The sequence below is a fragment of the Danio rerio genome, chromosome 7 (assembly GCF_052040795.2).
Source record: "Danio rerio strain M-AB ecotype USA chromosome 7, GRCz13ab, whole genome shotgun sequence".
In the NCBI taxonomy this organism is placed as follows: domain Eukaryota; kingdom Metazoa; phylum Chordata; class Actinopteri; order Cypriniformes; family Danionidae; genus Danio; species Danio rerio.
Window position 1 is genome coordinate 55,426,265 of NC_141027.1, and position 18,375 is coordinate 55,444,639.

General features: G+C 34.8%; 1 protein-coding gene across 2 annotated transcripts in view; it reads left to right on the forward strand.

The window, feature by feature from the left end:
* Positions 1-1,745: 1,745 nt before the first annotated feature.
* Positions 1,746-18,375, forward strand: part of cdh31 (cadherin 31) — a 43,487-nt gene continuing 26,857 nt past the window's right edge. The window contains exons 1-6 of one of the 2 annotated variants that reach the window (XM_087261893.1): positions 1,746-1,820; positions 1,909-1,975; positions 2,109-2,163; positions 6,366-6,454; positions 12,391-12,522; positions 12,731-12,892. In XM_087261893.1, coding sequence (XP_087118019.1) covers positions 1,765-1,820; positions 1,909-1,975; positions 2,109-2,163; positions 6,366-6,454; positions 12,391-12,522; positions 12,731-12,892 — 561 coding nt within the window. In that variant the 5' untranslated portion in view covers positions 1,746-1,764. Of the gene's footprint in view, positions 1,976-2,108; positions 2,164-6,365; positions 6,455-12,390; positions 12,523-12,730; positions 12,893-18,375 lie in introns of both variants that reach the window. The other variant, XM_087261892.1, reaches the window with a different exon arrangement.

Sequence of the window (18,375 nt, forward strand, 5' to 3'; positions counted from 1 at the left end):
TCTAGCAGCCCAGGTGTGAGAGACATCAAACATTATGCCTTCCTGAGTATTGGCGGATTCTAAATTAATATAAATGTTCAAAGATCAGGTGTGCTTTTGTCTTTGTGAATCCATTCAGGCTGAATAAACTTTTTTGTTGATTAGATCCAGGTGGGTGAAACAAGTTTTTCAACCTTGTTTAAAATGGTCTCCACCTCCATCTTACCACTGCCATCGTATATATTTCTATCTTATATATATTTATACTCAGTTAAAATGCTTGAGTTAAAAATACCCCAACATATAACCCAACTATAGGTTATTATAGCTCCTTCCCAACAATGGGTTTTAACCCAATGACATATAATTTAACCCAATGCATTGGGTTATTTTGATTAAATGCATTTTCATACCATTCTAGTATTACTGTTGCTATTACCAGTACTACTATTAATTTTATAATTATGGCTGTGTGATTAAATAACATGCAGTTTTTAAAAAATATTGAAAATGCTTTATTTTTAATTACATTTTAAGTTCCAGACCTTTAGCGTGTTTATCCGTTAAATATAGATCGGCTATGAAACTCGCGTTTGTATCATCAGTAATTAAGAGTGCTGGTGAAACGGTTATAAAAAACTCAATAGGAAGAGATAATTTGATAAAAAAAAAATATAATAACAACATTATTGCGTTAAAGCTTAAATAACCGCTACACTGCAAAAACAACATAATGCACGCATATTATAACAGCTGTTATGTGTTAGTTAAATATATAAAATATATATTTGACCTAACTGGTTGAGCTATTATTAAACAACCAAAAAATGTTAGAAATAACCCAACAAAGCACCAAATATAACTCAACTATTGGGTTAAATAAAATGTTTATATATATATATATTTAAATATATATTTATTTATATAATTTTCCTAATATGTGATCTAAAGTTAAGATTGAGGAATACTAGGAAAGCTGTTGTCTGGCTTGCTACCAATTTAAGATTTTGATAGCAGTGTTTTGCAGAAGCTGTAAAATATATGCACCCCACAAAGTATTTATCAAAAACTTATCCCTAGTGGTGTTAATGCTGAGTGCACTGAATATGCACTGTAGCAGATATGAACCCATCTTCACACAAATGAATGTGTGTGAATCAGCATTTAACTTCAGCACACCCTTTGGCAGTTTTAATATAGCTAGTGACTAGTGAGACTGGTTTCTTTCTTCAAATACATTGTAAACAGGTAGAGAAGCCAAAGATATAAACTAAAAGAAAAACATCATAAAACTGAACACGCAAAACAGGCTGTAACCGATGTCTGTTTAATGTCATTAAATTGAGTCATAATAAAAGGAAAAAAATTCAATTCACCTGTCAAAACCAATACAGACATAAGATCTTAAAGCTGCTTGCTTGCATATGCCATTTTCTCAAATAATAAATATTTTTAAAAAGATTCCCTTTTTTACATTTGCTTTTAATTTATTTGTAGAAATACTGTAATTATAAAGCTATTTCTTGAAATAACAACTTTAAATATCCTACTTTTCATTTATCATCTTGCAATCACATCTTTTCTGTGAAAATCTCCCAAACGCATCTATTACACAAAAAAAAAAATAAATAAATAAAAAAATTCCAGTGTATAGATAACATTTTTACAGGGAATTATGATTTCTCGCTTTCACCATGTGAAAGCAGCAATCGAACAAGCATCGACATGAACAACAGTCAGCCCTAGGGATCATTTGCATTATATTCGCCTTGTTTTGAGGAAGTAATGAGGCTTCGCTGCCTGTTTGGGAAAAGTCTACCTGCTGTTCTTGACATTTATTTGTGAGAACAGCTGTGTTTAGTATAAAATAATAAACGAGTGCCAGGTGCTGGATATTTTTTTTATATATATTTTTTTTTTTTGCCCTAGGCTTTTTGCATGTGTAATGGAGGCTATAGGTGCTGTGTGGTCTGGCACTCTTATTGTACTCTTTCAGGTATGATATTTAGGTTTGTTATACATTTTATTTCCTTTTTGTTGTTGTGATTATTATTATTTTCATATATGGACTTGCTGTTTTACATTAATAAAGTAAAAAAATGCAGACTATTGACCTTTTAACTTCACAGGTGGTTTCATACGTATTTGCAGAGGAGACACTTTTGCATGCGGAGAAAAGCACAGGTAGGCACTTTCAAAACTAATGCATTGAATATTTGTTAATATTAAAAATGTAAATGTAATAGAAGAACACATACTTTTAGATATTTTATATTGATAGGTTTAAGTATAGCTAATTGTCTTCGGAGCTTATTAAAAATTAGACACAAGTTGGATAGATAATTCCGAAGTCAGAATGCCAGGTTTCTGAGGGTCATAAAAGAAGAATTACACTATTTAAATTAACAATTACACACTTTATAAAGGTCTGAAAAAAAGAGTTTATTAGATAGTTTCAAAGAAAATAGTTATACATTTATATCAATGTAGTTTGTAGAGCTAATGGTATGATTTTTTTTTAACATGATCTCATTTAAATTTTTAATAGTTTCACAAAACTACTAAAAATGCACATGCTTTTTTTAAAACATTTTGGTAATTATTATGAACTATTTTTCTTCTTTATATATATTTAGAGAACTGCTGCATATATGTTTAGGGTCTTAAATGGATAGTTCACCCAAAAATGAAATTTTTGAAAAAAAAAAGAAAAAATATTACCTACTATTAACTTAACCTTAAGCAGTCCCTTCCAATCCTTTAATCGTTTCTTTATTCCAAAAAAAGATATTTTGAAGAAAGCTAAAAACCTGTAACTATTGTCTTCCACAGAAGAAAAAAAAAAATACTATGAATGTCAATGTTTATGTTTTAAGGTTTGAAACAAGTGAAAAGTGAGTAAGTGATGACAGATTTTGTGTGTGTGTGTGAGAGCTATCCCTTTAATGCTTTCCTTTCTTTGTTAACAATTTTACCTGCTCTTAAAAAGGCTTTTACTGACCTTTTTAAATCATGCAGAAACCCCAAACAATAACAGTATGAAAGGTGAAATATGCAGATGTTGTTGATGACTTGAGATAAAAACAGTTACACTTTATTTTGATGAGCCTGAATGTAATGTGATTGTGGGCCGTCAGGAGAGACGGTATGGGGGACAAGCATGCTTTGGCCCTGTTCAAGGCAACTGCAAATAGTGTGAGTACGCCCTTAGTAGACTGTCTGCTTAATATCTGTTAATACTGCTGCTATACAAACATTTAACTGACTGTAAAAAACTTTGCAAGTACTTGTGAACTTACACTAACTCTAACCCTAACCTAACAGTCTACTTATAATCTAATGAGAATTAGTTGATATGTAGATGCAATGTAACTTAAGTTCAACAAATGGACTATCAAAATAAAGTGTGGCCAAAAAACATATAAAACACCCAATACAATTAAATAGGATTTTATAATACATAATTCTTTTGTAACTTACCATCATTCAATAGCCAAAATAAAATATTTCGGCAGTTACTAACGGCTGTTGCATGTCTGTTGATATTTAAATTAAAAAAGTGTAGATCATGATGTGTATTTGGCTTGAGGCCCAGCTTTGATGGTCCTTACAGTCACAGTTTTAAGTCAGTGGTTGTAGAACACTAGCCTTGTATTCATACTGTATACACCTCACAGGCCACTTAATAGGTACACCTTACTAGTACTAGAGATTTTTGTCCATTTGACATTATAGCATATATATATATATATATATATATATATATATATATATATATATATATATATATATATATATATATATATATATATATATATATATTTATATTATTTATTATTATTATTAATATTTTATTATCATTATTATTGTTGTTATTTAAAATATAGAAAGCTCAATTTTATCAATTGTTTCTACAGCAAGTAATTGCTACTGCCACTTTATGGTAATGAAGAAATTGTTCTCTATTAACAACAACAAGAGCTATCCATTAACAACATAACAGAATGAGGTTTAGGACTGAAGAAATGTGGAAAAGAGGAACAAGTGAAGTAGATCGAGAAAGAGACAAGGGAGTTAACTTCTAAAAGGAGGTTACACGCTAATACTGTGTGTTTAGATTTCCTCTGTGCTATGACCAGTGTTAGGGAAAGTTACTTTAGAAAGTAATGCATTACAATACTGAGTTACTCCCCAAAAAATTAATTAGTTACATTACTTAGTTACTTTTTAATTAATGTGTTACGTTACTTTTATGTATCTTTTTCTGACCTGACTTTCTTCTTTTTCTTTTTCTTCTTCTTCTTTTTTTTTATAGAGGAGCTCTGCAATTAACAACACACCATATAACCTTCATTTACTATTGAAAAAAAAAAAAATTAATAAACATAATGTTACCTACGGAAAACTTTCTGAACCCAGAGCTTTACATGCCGTATACAGATTAATAAAAGTTTAAAGCAATGTGTTTACTACTTCTGTACTTTTTGTCCTTTTAAAAAAATAAAATAACTGTCCATTCAGATAATCCTCATTTCCTTTTCTTTCAAAATAATAATTAGAATATTTCCATCACAGAAATGTGAGGCTCTGTCATCTTGCTTTTTGTCTGTTCCTGCATTCTCTCATTGCATGCGGGACTGAACATAACTAGGTTAATTTTAACTATTTTAATTTAATTTTAATTTAACTTTATTTCTATAAAATGCCTTCATTCAGCAGTATGGGAGCGTTTTGGGTACATCAAGAAGATCAGGGGATCAATTTTGCTGTAAAAAAAGGTTGCTGCTAAAAGTGCAAAGACAAAGCATTGTGTGTTCAAGTAAAATAATACATAATAACTGAATAAAATTATGTTGCAAGTTAATCCGGCATGACTGTCATTATAGGGTGATTTCAGCAGTCATGCAGGAATGCTTTTGTGCAGTGGAAATGTGAGAAATAGAATTTTATCCTGTCATTTGTTATAATTACTTGCTTGTTTAATATATTTTGTGGCTTTTGGTTCTTTTGGTTGGTTGCAGAGACCTTTCGGTGTGAAGACATGAAACTAATGTAACTGCTTTACTTTATTTGTGTTTCCTAGAAAATGTTTGCATTATTTAGAATATTCATCAACCAATAAATATCAGGCATTCAACAATCCTGTAATACAATAAAATATATATTTACATTCTTATTATTTTTCATCTTCTTTGATGATGCATTTACTGGCAGTGGGGCAGAAAAATATATATCAGGATGAAGTAGGAAAGAGATTTTTTATTTCATTTAATAAAAAGGTACTTTTTTTTGCAGTATAGTTCTGAGGCCAGAAGTTTCTCAATTACTGTCAATAGTTCTCTACTAACAACATAACATGCACTCCCTGACGAAAGTCTTTTCATCAATCTCAGTTGTAAGAGCATCAAATAATTACTTGACTTCTAGTTGATCATTTGGAAAAGTGGCAGAAGGTACATTTTTCCACTGAATCATCTGTTGAACTGCATCACAAATACTGCAGTAGAATTATTGGAAACCTCATGGACCCAAGATTCTCACAGTATCAGTCAAGTTTGGTGAAGGAAAAATCATGGTTTGGTTTTTTTTTTATGGGGGCATGCGAGAGATCTGCAGAATGGATGACAACATCAACAGCCTGAGGTATCAAGACATTTGTGCTGCCCCTTACATTACAAACCACAGGAGAGGGCAAATTCTTCATCAGGACAGTGCTCCTTCTCATACTTCAGCCTCCACATCAAAGTTCCTGAAAGCAAAGAAGGTACAGGTGCTTCAGGATTGGCCAGCCCAGTCACCAGATTATTGAGCATGTCTAGGGTAAGATAGAGGAGTATGCATTGAAGATGAATGCAAAGAATGTTGATAAATTCTGGGAGTCCTGCAGGAATACTTTCTTTGCCATTCCAGATGACTTTATTAATAGGTTATTTGAGTCATTGGAGAGATTTATGGATGCAGTCCTCCAAACTCATTGGAGTCATACACAATATTCATTCTTTTTCCGCTGCACTATGACTTTATATTCTATACTGTACATTATTTGTGTTAAGTGACAAGACTTCTGTCTAAGCAAAATCAGACCTTCCAGCCCTAACTATATAATTAAAAATCAAGGCATGATTATATTTTATTTAGGTAAAATAAGTGTAATCTAGAGGCCTTTGCCTTTCATGTAAGCCACATCTGATACCAAATGATAAAATAAGTCATTGTTTGTTGTTCCTAAAACTTGGATAGGCGATAAGACGTTTGTCAGGCAGTGTACATTTTTTAATTTACCTTTAAATATAAACCTTTAAAATGTCCAAAAAAGTATCTGAATGATACTTCAATGTTATTTAAAGTTATGTTTCTTATTTTGTCTTATTGTGACTTTCTGACAGTGAATTTCAGTTATGGAAGTGCAAGAGATGAGGAGGTCTACAGTAATGAAGGCAATCACATGGATATTATAGTGAATTCACCACCACAGGTATGCAGCTTCATCTTGTTTAACACACTGTATTAGCCTGACCTCTGCTGGGCATATCAATCCATATATTTCTTTCTTTCTTTTTTTCTTTCTTTTTTAAATTATTTATTTAAAATTGTACCGATTGTAATGTTAAAGGGACAACATGTTCCAAAAATTCCAAAACCACTAGAACTGTGTTATACATTTTACTTACCTACATTATTTCAAATGTTTTGAAAGCAATTTTAACTAGTGACACATACCATGTCCTGTGTGGCTATGCCACTAACATCACACACCTATTATTAATGGTTTGGTTTAACGGAAAACAGAGAAACACCAAAGAAACTATATGTTTTGTGTTTTATTTGACTGCACAGAGCAGCTTTATAACAGAACTATGAAATGCATTTAGTAAAATCAAACAGTGCTGCTCCTTCCCCACGTGATGTCTTTTTTTCAAATGTCTTTCATATATATAACACACACAAACACACACTTGCATGAATTGTATGATTCCAGCTTATTTTAAATAGGCAGTTGGAACAAGCAGTACAAATCCTTTTTTGTGTGTATCAAGACAATGTAGAAAAAATAAATTCAATTTCATGCTTTTGTTTGTTTTTCTGTTCAAACAAAAAAGTACTTTGTGTATTAACAAAAAGGTACAGTGTAGCATTGTGAAGGCCAGATGTTTCTCAAAAGCTGTTAAAAGTTCTGAGAAAGAAATATTTTCATGTACAGTTGAAGTTAGAATTATTAGCCGCCATAAATGATTTTTCCCCCCCCAATTTCTGTTTAATGGAGAGAAGATTTTTTTCAACACATTTCTGAACATAATAGTTTCAATAACTCATTTCTAATAACTGATTTATTTTATCTTTGCCATGATGACAGTAAATAATATTTTACTAGATATTTTTCAAGACTCAGACACAGACTTAGACTCAACTTTATTATCCCGTTTAGGGAATCTAAAATTGCAGCAAGGTGCTGTAACACAGGCAAAGTTCCATGTATATTAATACATTTTACAACGCAACATACCATACATCACTATGCAGGTGCACCTCCTTCACCTCTGGACTCATTTAACGACCTAATGGCCACCATTATAAAAGAATTTCTAACTCTATTTGTCCTGCAAATAGGAACTTTAAAACTACGTCCTGATAGCAACAGCTGAAACACACAACGGATGATCCAGGGTGCATAGGATACCTTGCGCTCTCTTTAAAACACCATTATGGTAAATTTCCATTGGACCAGTTTGGTTAAAACCAATGATCTTGCCTGCCACCTTCAACAGGCTACTCAACCTGTTCTTGTTTGACACACTCAGATTACCGTACCAAGCTACAATGCAAAAAGATAGAACAGATTCAATAAACTGTTTGTAAAACAGTGTCATCATAGAGGTACAAACCTGAAACTATCTAAGTTTCCTCAGAAAAAAAAAAACAGCCTTTGTTGGACTTTTTTACAGACAGCCTGGGTGTTAGGTTGAAATGTCAACATATTGTCATTAACCACCCCTAGATATTTATGTGTATCCACAATTTCAATGTCCAAGCCTTTAATATTTGTTATGCTGGGGATAGAAGAAGCCTTCCTGTAATCTATTACTGTGTCTTTTGTTTTATTTACATTCAACTGGAGAGAAAATCTATCACACCAGGAAGTAAATTCTTTTACAACAGGACCATGCCCCAAATCCTGGTCATAGAGGAGACTCACAATCACCGAATCATCGGCATATTTTATGATATGACAGTTCCTGTACATACTCTGACTATCATTAGTATACATGATGAACAAAAGAGGAGAGAGGCAACAACCTTGAGGGGACGCAGTGGAACAATACTGAAAGTCAGAAAGTGCACCATTGACTCTGACACAGTGCTGACGTACTACTAAAAAAAAGAATCAGAATCTATCCACAAACATTAAAATCCAAATTAAAAAGAATGTGGCTTTATAGTATTAAAAGTAGAAGAGAAATCAATAAACAACAATCTGGCATGGGTATTAGGCTTTTTCAGGGGATTAAACAGGTAATTTAACAGTGTAAGATTGGCATGTTCAACTGTCTAAATGCAAACTGCAAATGCAAACTAAATGCAAACTGCAATGGATCAAATTTGTCATTTGACTTGTCCCTTTAAATAATTCTCTCGAAACACTTCATAACTAATGAAGTAAGGGCAAAAGGTCTGAAATCATTTAACTTCCGGGAAAACTTAGTTTTGGCTATAGGAACAATAACAGATTTCTTCCAAATTTTATTTGGTATTATTTCCCTGAGAGAGGCCTTTGACCTGAGTCCTACTAATGTTTACGGATTTACTACATGACTGAGCTCATATCAACCTGTTTAAAATATTTTTGTTTACTTTGCAGGAGAGATTTTATATCACTCGACAGCCAAGGTTTGTTGTTAGAAAAGTCAATAACAGTTTTGTGAGAAATAATCATATCTGTACAAAAAGATATGTAATCACACACTACTTCTGTGAGTTCATCAATACTTTCAGATGTCTCTTTAAAAACAAACCAGCCTGTACAGTCGAAACAACCCTGAAGGGCCAGTGAATTATCCTCTGACCATACCTTTATAACCCTTTTCCGCACCTTCTTCCTCCTCAACACAGATTTATATACTGGAAGGAGGTGTACCACGTTATGGTCAGAGAAGCCAGACCAGGAACAGCTTTCATTGCCCCTTTAATCGATCCATAACAGAGGTCCAATGTCTTATCATTTCTTGTATGACAATTTACATACTGATAAAAGTCACACAATATTTTCCTGAGGTCACAATTATTAAAATCCCCAAGAACAAAGTTCAGAGCATCCGGTGAGATTTGTTTTAAGTTCGACAAGACTTTACTAACAGTTTTTTTACTGTTTGCTTTCGAAGGTATGTAAATAGCAAAAAATCTGTGAATATTTCCTTTCTCTCTTTATCTTTCTCTCACTGTTATGTTTGTGCACAACCCTCGATTGATGTAGAGGCAAACACCACCGACCCGACTTTTACCCGTTACCTCACAGTCCTGATCCATCCGAACAGGTGCATCAAACCCGTCTAATGCCAGTGAGGAGTCCGTGTCCTATGTAGTAAGCCATGTCTCAGTCAGAGCCAAAATGCAAGCATTTTTATACTCTCAAAGATAACGAATGTTAGCCTGTAATTCATCAGTCTTATTTTTCAGAGACTGGATGTTTGCCAGAAGTATAGTTGGGAGTGTGATGCAGATCTTTTTCAGCAAATTACTTATGAAGATACTTTCATACATCTTAAAGTGACATTTAAAGGCTTAACTAGGTTAATTAGTTTATCTAGGCAGGTTAGGGTAATTAGGCAAGTTATTGTACAACAGTGGTTTGATCTGTAGTCTATCCAAAACATATAGCTTAAAGGGGCTAATAATTTTGACCTTAAAAAGTTTTTTTTTTTTTTCAAAATAAGACTTTCTCCCTAAGTTAAAATATTATCAGACACATTGTAAAATTTTACTTGCTCTGCTAAACATCATTTTGGAAATATTTAAAAAAGAAAAAAAAATCAAAGGGGGGGAAATAATTCTGACTTCAACTGTATATATCAAATATGAACTTTTAAAACAAGAAAAATAGCTATGATTAATACTAAAATTATTCTAGATTTTTGGTTTATTGTTTAAAATTGGTTTGAAGTGGGATAATGTAAGTACATAAAAGATGCTTCAGTGGTCTCGGTTCGTTTTTATGGCTTTCAACCTTACTCTGCTTTATGCTACCATGATAAGATTTGCATATTTATATTTTAGCTCATCCATGAACATGATGCAGGAGTCACAAAAGATATAATGACAACAAAAACTCCCATGATTACACACTCATTAAACTATGCCTTTGTTTGTTGTGAATGTAAGCCTTCTAGTGGCAAAAATTACACAATTTGCCTTTCACAGGGACTAGAAGTTAAGGCCTTAAAAATAGTATTTTCAAAATCACATTTTTTTCTACACGGTTTCACTGTTTGTCCACCTGAAAACATAGTATCAGAAAATTTTCTGAAAACTCTGGCCAGGGTGAAGGTTTTCTGAAACTCCAGGTACAGTGATGTCATGTGGACAATACAGAGATATAGAGTTTTCTCAGCATCAGCGTGTGCAATGTTTTCTCCTTTCTGATTGGCCAATACATGAATGAGGCAAATTCTTTACGTTTGCAGCAAACGTATCACTTATTCTTCTGTTCTAACATTTGCAGTGGCTTGTAGGCAATTTAATCACATAACAACTTAATTTCCCATCGTCTCATGCGAAAGAAGGATAATGTCTTAACACCTTAAGATGCATCACAATGCGTTTTTGCAATTTTATGTGGACAGAGATATTTTTTAAATAACAGCGGGGAAAACTCCATTTTTTTATCATTAGCAATATATATTTATTCAGAATAAGTTACCTGTAACTTTTGACTTGAAAAAACAAATAGTTTGAAAGTCAATGGTTACAGTTTTCTAGTTTTCTTCAAATTATATTCTTTTGAGTTGAACAGAATACAAAAAGACAAACCGATTTGAAACAAGGTTGAAAAAATAATGAATTAAAAAAAAAAAAACGGAATGGCGAAAGTCTCTTGCCATTTTTATATCAAATTTAAAGGGGACTGATCATGAGGTAATCGCAAAAGTTTTAGGGGGGCTGAATAGAAATATAGGGGCGCTAAAGCAATGACCAGGCTGTTTTATTATTTGACCTGAATGATTCAATGAGACATAGTTCAGTTGGCTTGTTGTCGTCTTCAAAAAACTCTGCTATGGTTGTCAGGGGGTGGGGAATGGAGCAAGTTAAAGATGCACTAATTGCAACAAATTAAATTGATAGTTTAAAAAAAAAACACATTTGGTGTACAGTTAAAGGGGACACGAATACACAAATTAGGGAAATTAAATCAGCAAAATGAGTGAGTATACCGAGGGTATACGGAATTATTGATCATCAGAAGTCATAATACCCAAACAGCTTGTGGAAAAAAGTGGCATATGGAGTATACGTGCATATAGCCCTGACTACAACACTGGTGTGGACATGGCCTTATGCCGAGTTCAGACTGCATAATTTTCAAAGTAGTCGTGTCACAGATGTTTTCACACTGCATGACTATCTGGGCTAGCGTTTCGTCGCTGCTTTGTTTACACTGCAAGATGGATCGGCGACAGGGGCTTTCAGATTGCATGACTTTACCATAGGAAGAATCGCTTACAACTTAGTCCAAACTACGTCTCACAGCCAAAAACACGTAGTATATCTTTTGTTATTAACTACATAATGAGAAAGAAGCCTTTAATGGGGTAGAACATGTACATGTTTGCTTACCTGGGTTTAAAGGGAATTAGCCATTTCTCCTCAACGTTGATAATAAACTAATTTTTTTCTGTATGAAACGTCAAACAGACACGGTTGCTCCAGAGTCCTGTTAAACCTCCACTAGTTTTTCCTCCATTTCGTGGGTCCAAATAAACCGAAAAAGAGCGCTTTTACCTTCTCCCCCAGCCTCCCGCTGGCCTCCAGCAGGTATGCACACACGCACACAAAAGTGAAAGCTGCTCTCTCATTGGCTGTAGGCGATGGCTGATGTTATTTTCTGTCAAAACTCAATTCACACAGCATGATTTTAATCGCCGACAGCTCCAGATATTTAGCATGCCAAATATCTCGCAGGCATCGGCGACTCATCGGCGATTCTCTCAGATTGCGTCTTTGAAAGTTCATACTGTGTGATTGTCACTCACGTGCACAAGCAGCGATTTGCCTGTGATTTCAGGCATTTGTCGGCAATTTCTCAAAACCTGTCGGCGAGCCAAAATCGGGGCTAAAATCCCGCAGTCTGAACTAAGCATTAGTCATTTGAATGTTAATGCTAATTGTATTTTTAAATTATTATTTTTTTTTATTTCACAGTTTTCTAATCTCTTGGTTGAGGAGTTCCAAAGCTCTTCAGAAGGTCGAAGGAGAAGAAAGAGAGAGTGGGCTATTCCTCCTTTTACTGTACTTGAAAATGATAAAAGTGCTCTCCCAAAAATTCTGTTTAAGGTTTGTGAAAATAATTTGACGAAAGCTGTAAACTACATTGATAAGATATAGTTTAAAATGATCAGTGAAGCTGGTTTCTCAAACATACTGTTCTAGGTGTGTGAAAATAATGTATAATAAGTATAGCTGTTAACTACATTAATGCAAAGCTTTATATGGTCTACAACCCAGTTTGTTTGTTTGTTTGTTTTTTCTCTCCTGCATTTAGTTAAAGGCAAACTTAGATGGTGTACCTGATGAAGATATACGCTACAGTATCACAGGTGAAGGGGCAGATCAGCCACCTGTGGGGATTTTCACTGTTACCCCGATGTCAGGGATTGTCAAGGTGACTCAGCAACTGGACAGAGAAAAAAAGGCTTTATACCTGGTGAGTTGATGTTAGTTTCATTGCAGTGGTTTTTAATAATTTATTTTTAAGTTGCAAATTTTCTAACTTCTTTTGTGCTGACCAGAGATTTCCATGAACACGTGTACTGTATGGTATATGGTATACTGAATATTATTCTATAGTATGGTAAATGGTATAGTATGGTATATACTGTACGGATGGCAGATTTAAGAATATATTTAATTTACTTCAGAAAAAAAACCAACATAAAAATCAAATGTTTATCAGTTAATAATGTAAATAAAGTTTTAGATAATAGTTAAAATAAAGAATAATGCAGCTGAACATTAACTGCATTAGGAAGAACAGTTACTTCACATATGATGGATGAAACACAATAGGTATAGAGGTCATTTCTTTGTGCTTGCGTTAGCATTTTAATGGCAGACATACTCCAGAAATTTGTGCAGATAGACAAATATAATTACAAATGTACATGTACAGGGGTGTGTACATAATTACAAATTAAAATTAAAAGTGCAAATGTTAAATAGTGCAGTGATTGCGCGGAGTATAAGTTAGAGGAGAGTGGGGGGGTGTATTGGGGGGGCAAAAGAGTCAGTGAGGGGCAGAGTTCAGAAGGGAGACAGCTCTGGGGAAAAAGCTCTTCCTTAGTCTGCTGGTCTTGCCAACAGTCTTGCTGTGAGGCAACAGTGCTTATCACTGAGCACGAGATTGAATTAACACATATAAAATAATAACAATAATAAAAGTATCAGTGCATAGATTTAGTATAAGATTAAAGTGCAAAAAAAGAAAGAAAAAAAAAGATGGCTTCATGATGAACTTGATTGTTATGGTTATTTAAGATGGAAACGCTAGGGTTAACGCAACATTTAAAAATGATGACCCTTTTATGAATAGTGGTGGCAATTGAGTAGACAAACAACCAAATTATGCCAAAATAAGTGTTTATTTTACAAAGTGGATAAATGATAAAGTATATACAAAATAAAGAAAACAAGAATAAATAAATGATTGTAATAAAGGGGAGGAGGAACAAAAGTGGCGCCAAAGAAAAGAAAATAATATAACAAAACACAACTCTAACTAGAACCCACAATCTTCATACTATCTAATAAAAGAAAGAAAAAGAAAAGTCTTCAGCGTTTTCACGCCCTATCTAAACTACACTTCTAAACACAAACGTAAACAAAACTTACAATTAGTGGCGCAGACTTCTAAACTAGTGTGTATAATACATTGGTATCTCCTACGTGTTTCAACATGTAGGTCACGTGACATCTAACCTGTTCCTCGAATCCCATTAATGTAATATATCTGGTGATCAGAGAGAAAACACAATTAGAACACTTTTAAAGATCGATTTCAGCACAAATGATTATAACACACATAGCACAAGAAACTGTCACATAATCCAGCCATCCAGCAAAACACACAGTCAACCAACATAGCAAACACACAACAGTGAGCAAGCAAAAAGCAAGCTAGCTTTCGACTGCACCGGCTTTCTTTTAAAGTGGGGAAGTCTGCTTGTGATTGGTCAATGATGATGTCATCGCAAATGGTAATGATGACTGGCATCTAGCTTGGCCAATAGGTAGATGAGCTGGGCGGACCTAAAGAAAATAATAGGTAGAGACGGAGGGGGAGAGAGAAAAACAAACAAACAAACAAACAAACAAACAAACAAACAAACAAACAAACAAACAAACAGGCACAGATACTGAGCCGTAACACCCCGGCACTTAAAAACAAACCCCGTTTGTAACGTAAAGTTCAGTGAGACTTAACACTCTAGAAAGGGCGTCTGCCATGACGTTGTCAATGCCTTTCTTATGATAAATCTCCAAGTTATAGTTCTGAACTAATAAAGACCATCTCATCAAACGTTGATTGTGATTGTACATCCTCGATAAGTACACAAGGGGATTGTGATCTGTATATACAAGCTCAGGCAAGTTACTGGAGCCAACATAAACTTCAAAATGTTGTAAGGCGAACAACAAAGCAAGAGTTTCTTTCTCAATAGTAGAGTAATTAAGCTGATGCTTATTGAACTTTCGTGAAAAGTAACTTATCGGATGATCTATGCCATTTCCATCCTCTTGGATCAGTACAGCACCAGTACCAACAGCACTAGCATCAATTTCCAGTTTAAATGGTGCAGCGAAATCTGGAGCAGAAAGAACAGGTGTGCTACATAACAGGGTTTTCACACAGTAAAAAAAGCATTTTGACAAGCATCAGACCAAACGTATGGTGTAGAGGGACTAAGCAAAGACGTTAAAGGGTTAACTACCGTAGAGAAATTCTTGCAGAAATTTCGATAGTACCCAGCCATTCTTAAGAACCGTCGCAGTTCTCGGCGAGTGGTAGGAACTAGAAATTGCGATATAGCAACCACTTTAGCTTCTACTGGACGCACTTTTCCCTGTCTAACCTCCTTTCCAAGATATGTGACTGTGGCTTGACCAAATTCGCACTTGACCAAGTTCAGCGTAAGAGATGCCTTTAACAGCCTTGTAAAAACTGCTTTTAACAATGAAATGTGTTCACGCCAAGTCATAGAATAGACTACCACATCATCAAGGTAAGCACTACAATTTGGTAAATCACCTAGAATTAACTTTACAAGAGGTTAAAATTTTGCGGGTGCATTTCGAAGTCCAAAGGCCATAGATGTATATTGTGCAAACGAGTCAGGTGTAACAAATGCAGAAATATCTGAAGCTTTGTCAGTAAGAGGAATTTGCCAGTAGCCTTTGAGCATGTCCAATTTTGTAACAAAACGTGCTGTACCGACATTGTCTACGCAATCTTCCATTTGTGGTAACGGGTAACTATCCGCAACAGTAACAGAGTTAACCTTTCTATAATCTGTAAAAATCTGTACGTACCATCAGGTTTTGGTACTGTAACGAATATGGCCGACCAGACACATAAATATTTTGCATTTTATTCCACTACCGAGCCAACTTTGCCAAAGAAGACTCGAAACCAGATTCCAAGGTATTTACGACCCAAAGGAATGTGCCATGCGGCATTAAACACAGGATTGACTTACAAAGGACTCTTTAAACTGCTTGTTTAACACTTATGTTTTCATATAAACTTTACTCTCTTTATGTTTAATCATATGTTTTGCAAAGTTTCCCTTTCTCTTGTATTAATATTTTTGCGTTGAATACCTCTGCATATAATGTTTAACTGTACCTAGGCTAAACATCCTCTTATACTGTTCAAGTTTGGACTTTTTGAAAAGCTTACTCGCTGTACAAATCGATCGTTGACGTTTTATTTTATTATGAGTGCAACATATTAACGTTTTAATAAACTTTAACATTTCTGTTCTGATTTGCATAAAATTTACCTATGCAAAGTATTCTGTCTCAGACAAAGAGCTGTAAATTACTATTCAAGGAAGTTAGCTTCTAATTGGTCAACTTTCCATGGAGGGTGGATCTGAACCCGCCCTATAAAAGTTGAGGACTCTGTTCAAACTCCCTCTCTTGGGATCTCTCTTCGCACCCTCTCTCTTCTCTCTCTTGGGAACTCTCTTCAAAACCCCTCTTTTCTCTGAAACACGCTGCCTGGGAGCTCCCCCTCTCTCTCCCAACTCCAGGCAACCCCCCACCCCCCCACCCCCTCTCTGCTCTGGAAACACGTTGTTTTGAACCTTCATCAACTCTCTACAACTTCCTCAGAGACTGAGAAACCTCAAAGAAAGCAGGCAGAAGCCCAGACAGAAAGGGGCTAATTGCACCGTGCTCGGATATTTTACCGCCAAGAATGCTTTTGCCGCTTCAACTTGAAACTACAACCTCGTGAGGGACAAAGGATTAGCCAACCAACCACGTGCTCAACAATGGGAGCTCGGACATCACGAACAGACCGCAAGTATCACCTTTCTCCCAACATCTAAACTGGTGTAAACTAAATTAACCCTAAAGAGACAATAGCAGGGTTATATTGAATTTGATTGCGTTTGGTTTGCTTGGTTTGTGCTTACAAACTCAGAGGTTTTCCCATCATTACACCTTCTCGACCTCTTACCTCACCTTACTCTTCCCTATGCTTGTATGAATGTGTGTTTGTGTTAGGTGTTAGTTTGTGTTAGATTAGTCAATAAAGTTTAATTTTGTATAAAGGAAGGTGCCTGTGTATATTAATGAATCTAATGTCTTGAAATTTGATCTTGCTACCCTGCTCAAATTTTATGTTAATAGTATCGCTGAACGATTCGTTTGTTCGGATCAAAAGAGTCGATTTATTTGAAGCCCCGTTCAAATGAATCTTCCTCCCGCTAAGCTAGCCTGCTATATAATGTTCCAGAAGGTACGCGAGCATTGAAATCTAAATCATAACTTGCAACATTATAACGGCGGGAAAGGTGCGGGAAGAATAACCTTGAGCTAATTTACTACAGTAATAATGGTGTAGGTATGCGAGCACTTTAATCTACATTATAATTTGTCACAGATTATTAATGTGGATATGTGTGCAAGTTAATCTACATTATTATTATAATTTGCTACATGTTTATTTGTGGAGAATAAACAAAGCATGAAATATGTAATTATTACAGTACTAACAGACATGGCGAACTCCACGGGCTATGACTAGGTTTTGCCAAATTATTTTCTAACAAGTAGTTTAATTCCTTGCGCATCAGTTATCGTTTATTCATGTTTGAATGATAAGCATGCTGCTTTATAGGATGGGCTGTACCCACATCAATATCATGTTTCAACACATTTGTTTGTGTTGGAACATCGTGAAACACACAATTGAATTAAGATATTAAAGCAATAATATCTTTTTTCTGGTCACAAGACAGATGCTTCAGATATGAATTGAGATCACTTAAAATCTCTGAATTTTTCAGCCTCACACATTGTTGAGTGTGATGAAGTACTACATCATCATCATCAGCATCCCGATTCTCTTCAAAAGATGACTGCGTGACTGTAATAGTAGGAACAGCAGGTTCAGTGTTTGACACGAACGAGTCTTTTCCGAGTGTCTCTTTTACATGATACGCTTTAAGCATATTTATGTGGCACACACACGAGTTTTACGTTTCCGATCAGGCGTAAGAATAATGTAATCTGTTTCGCTGATTTTCTTTTGAACTATGTAGGGACCTGAAAAACGTGCCGAAAGTGAAGAGCCAGACACCGGTAGGAGTACTAACACTTTATCACCCGCAGTGAATGATCGTACAACCGCTTTCTTATCATATTTACATTTCATGCTTTTCTGTGCAGTAGTTAGTGCATCTTTAGCAAGGGTACACACAGTGTGTAAGTGTTCAGGAAATTTACTGACGTAATCTAGTATGTTTGTTTTTGCACTGGAATCAACTGATTGCATTCGTTCTTTCAAGACTTTTAAAGGACCTCTTACCTGATGAGCAAAAACCAGTTCGGCAGGACTGAATCCAAGAGATTCTTGTACAGTTTCTCAAATAGCGAACAACAGAGGAACACCTTCATCCC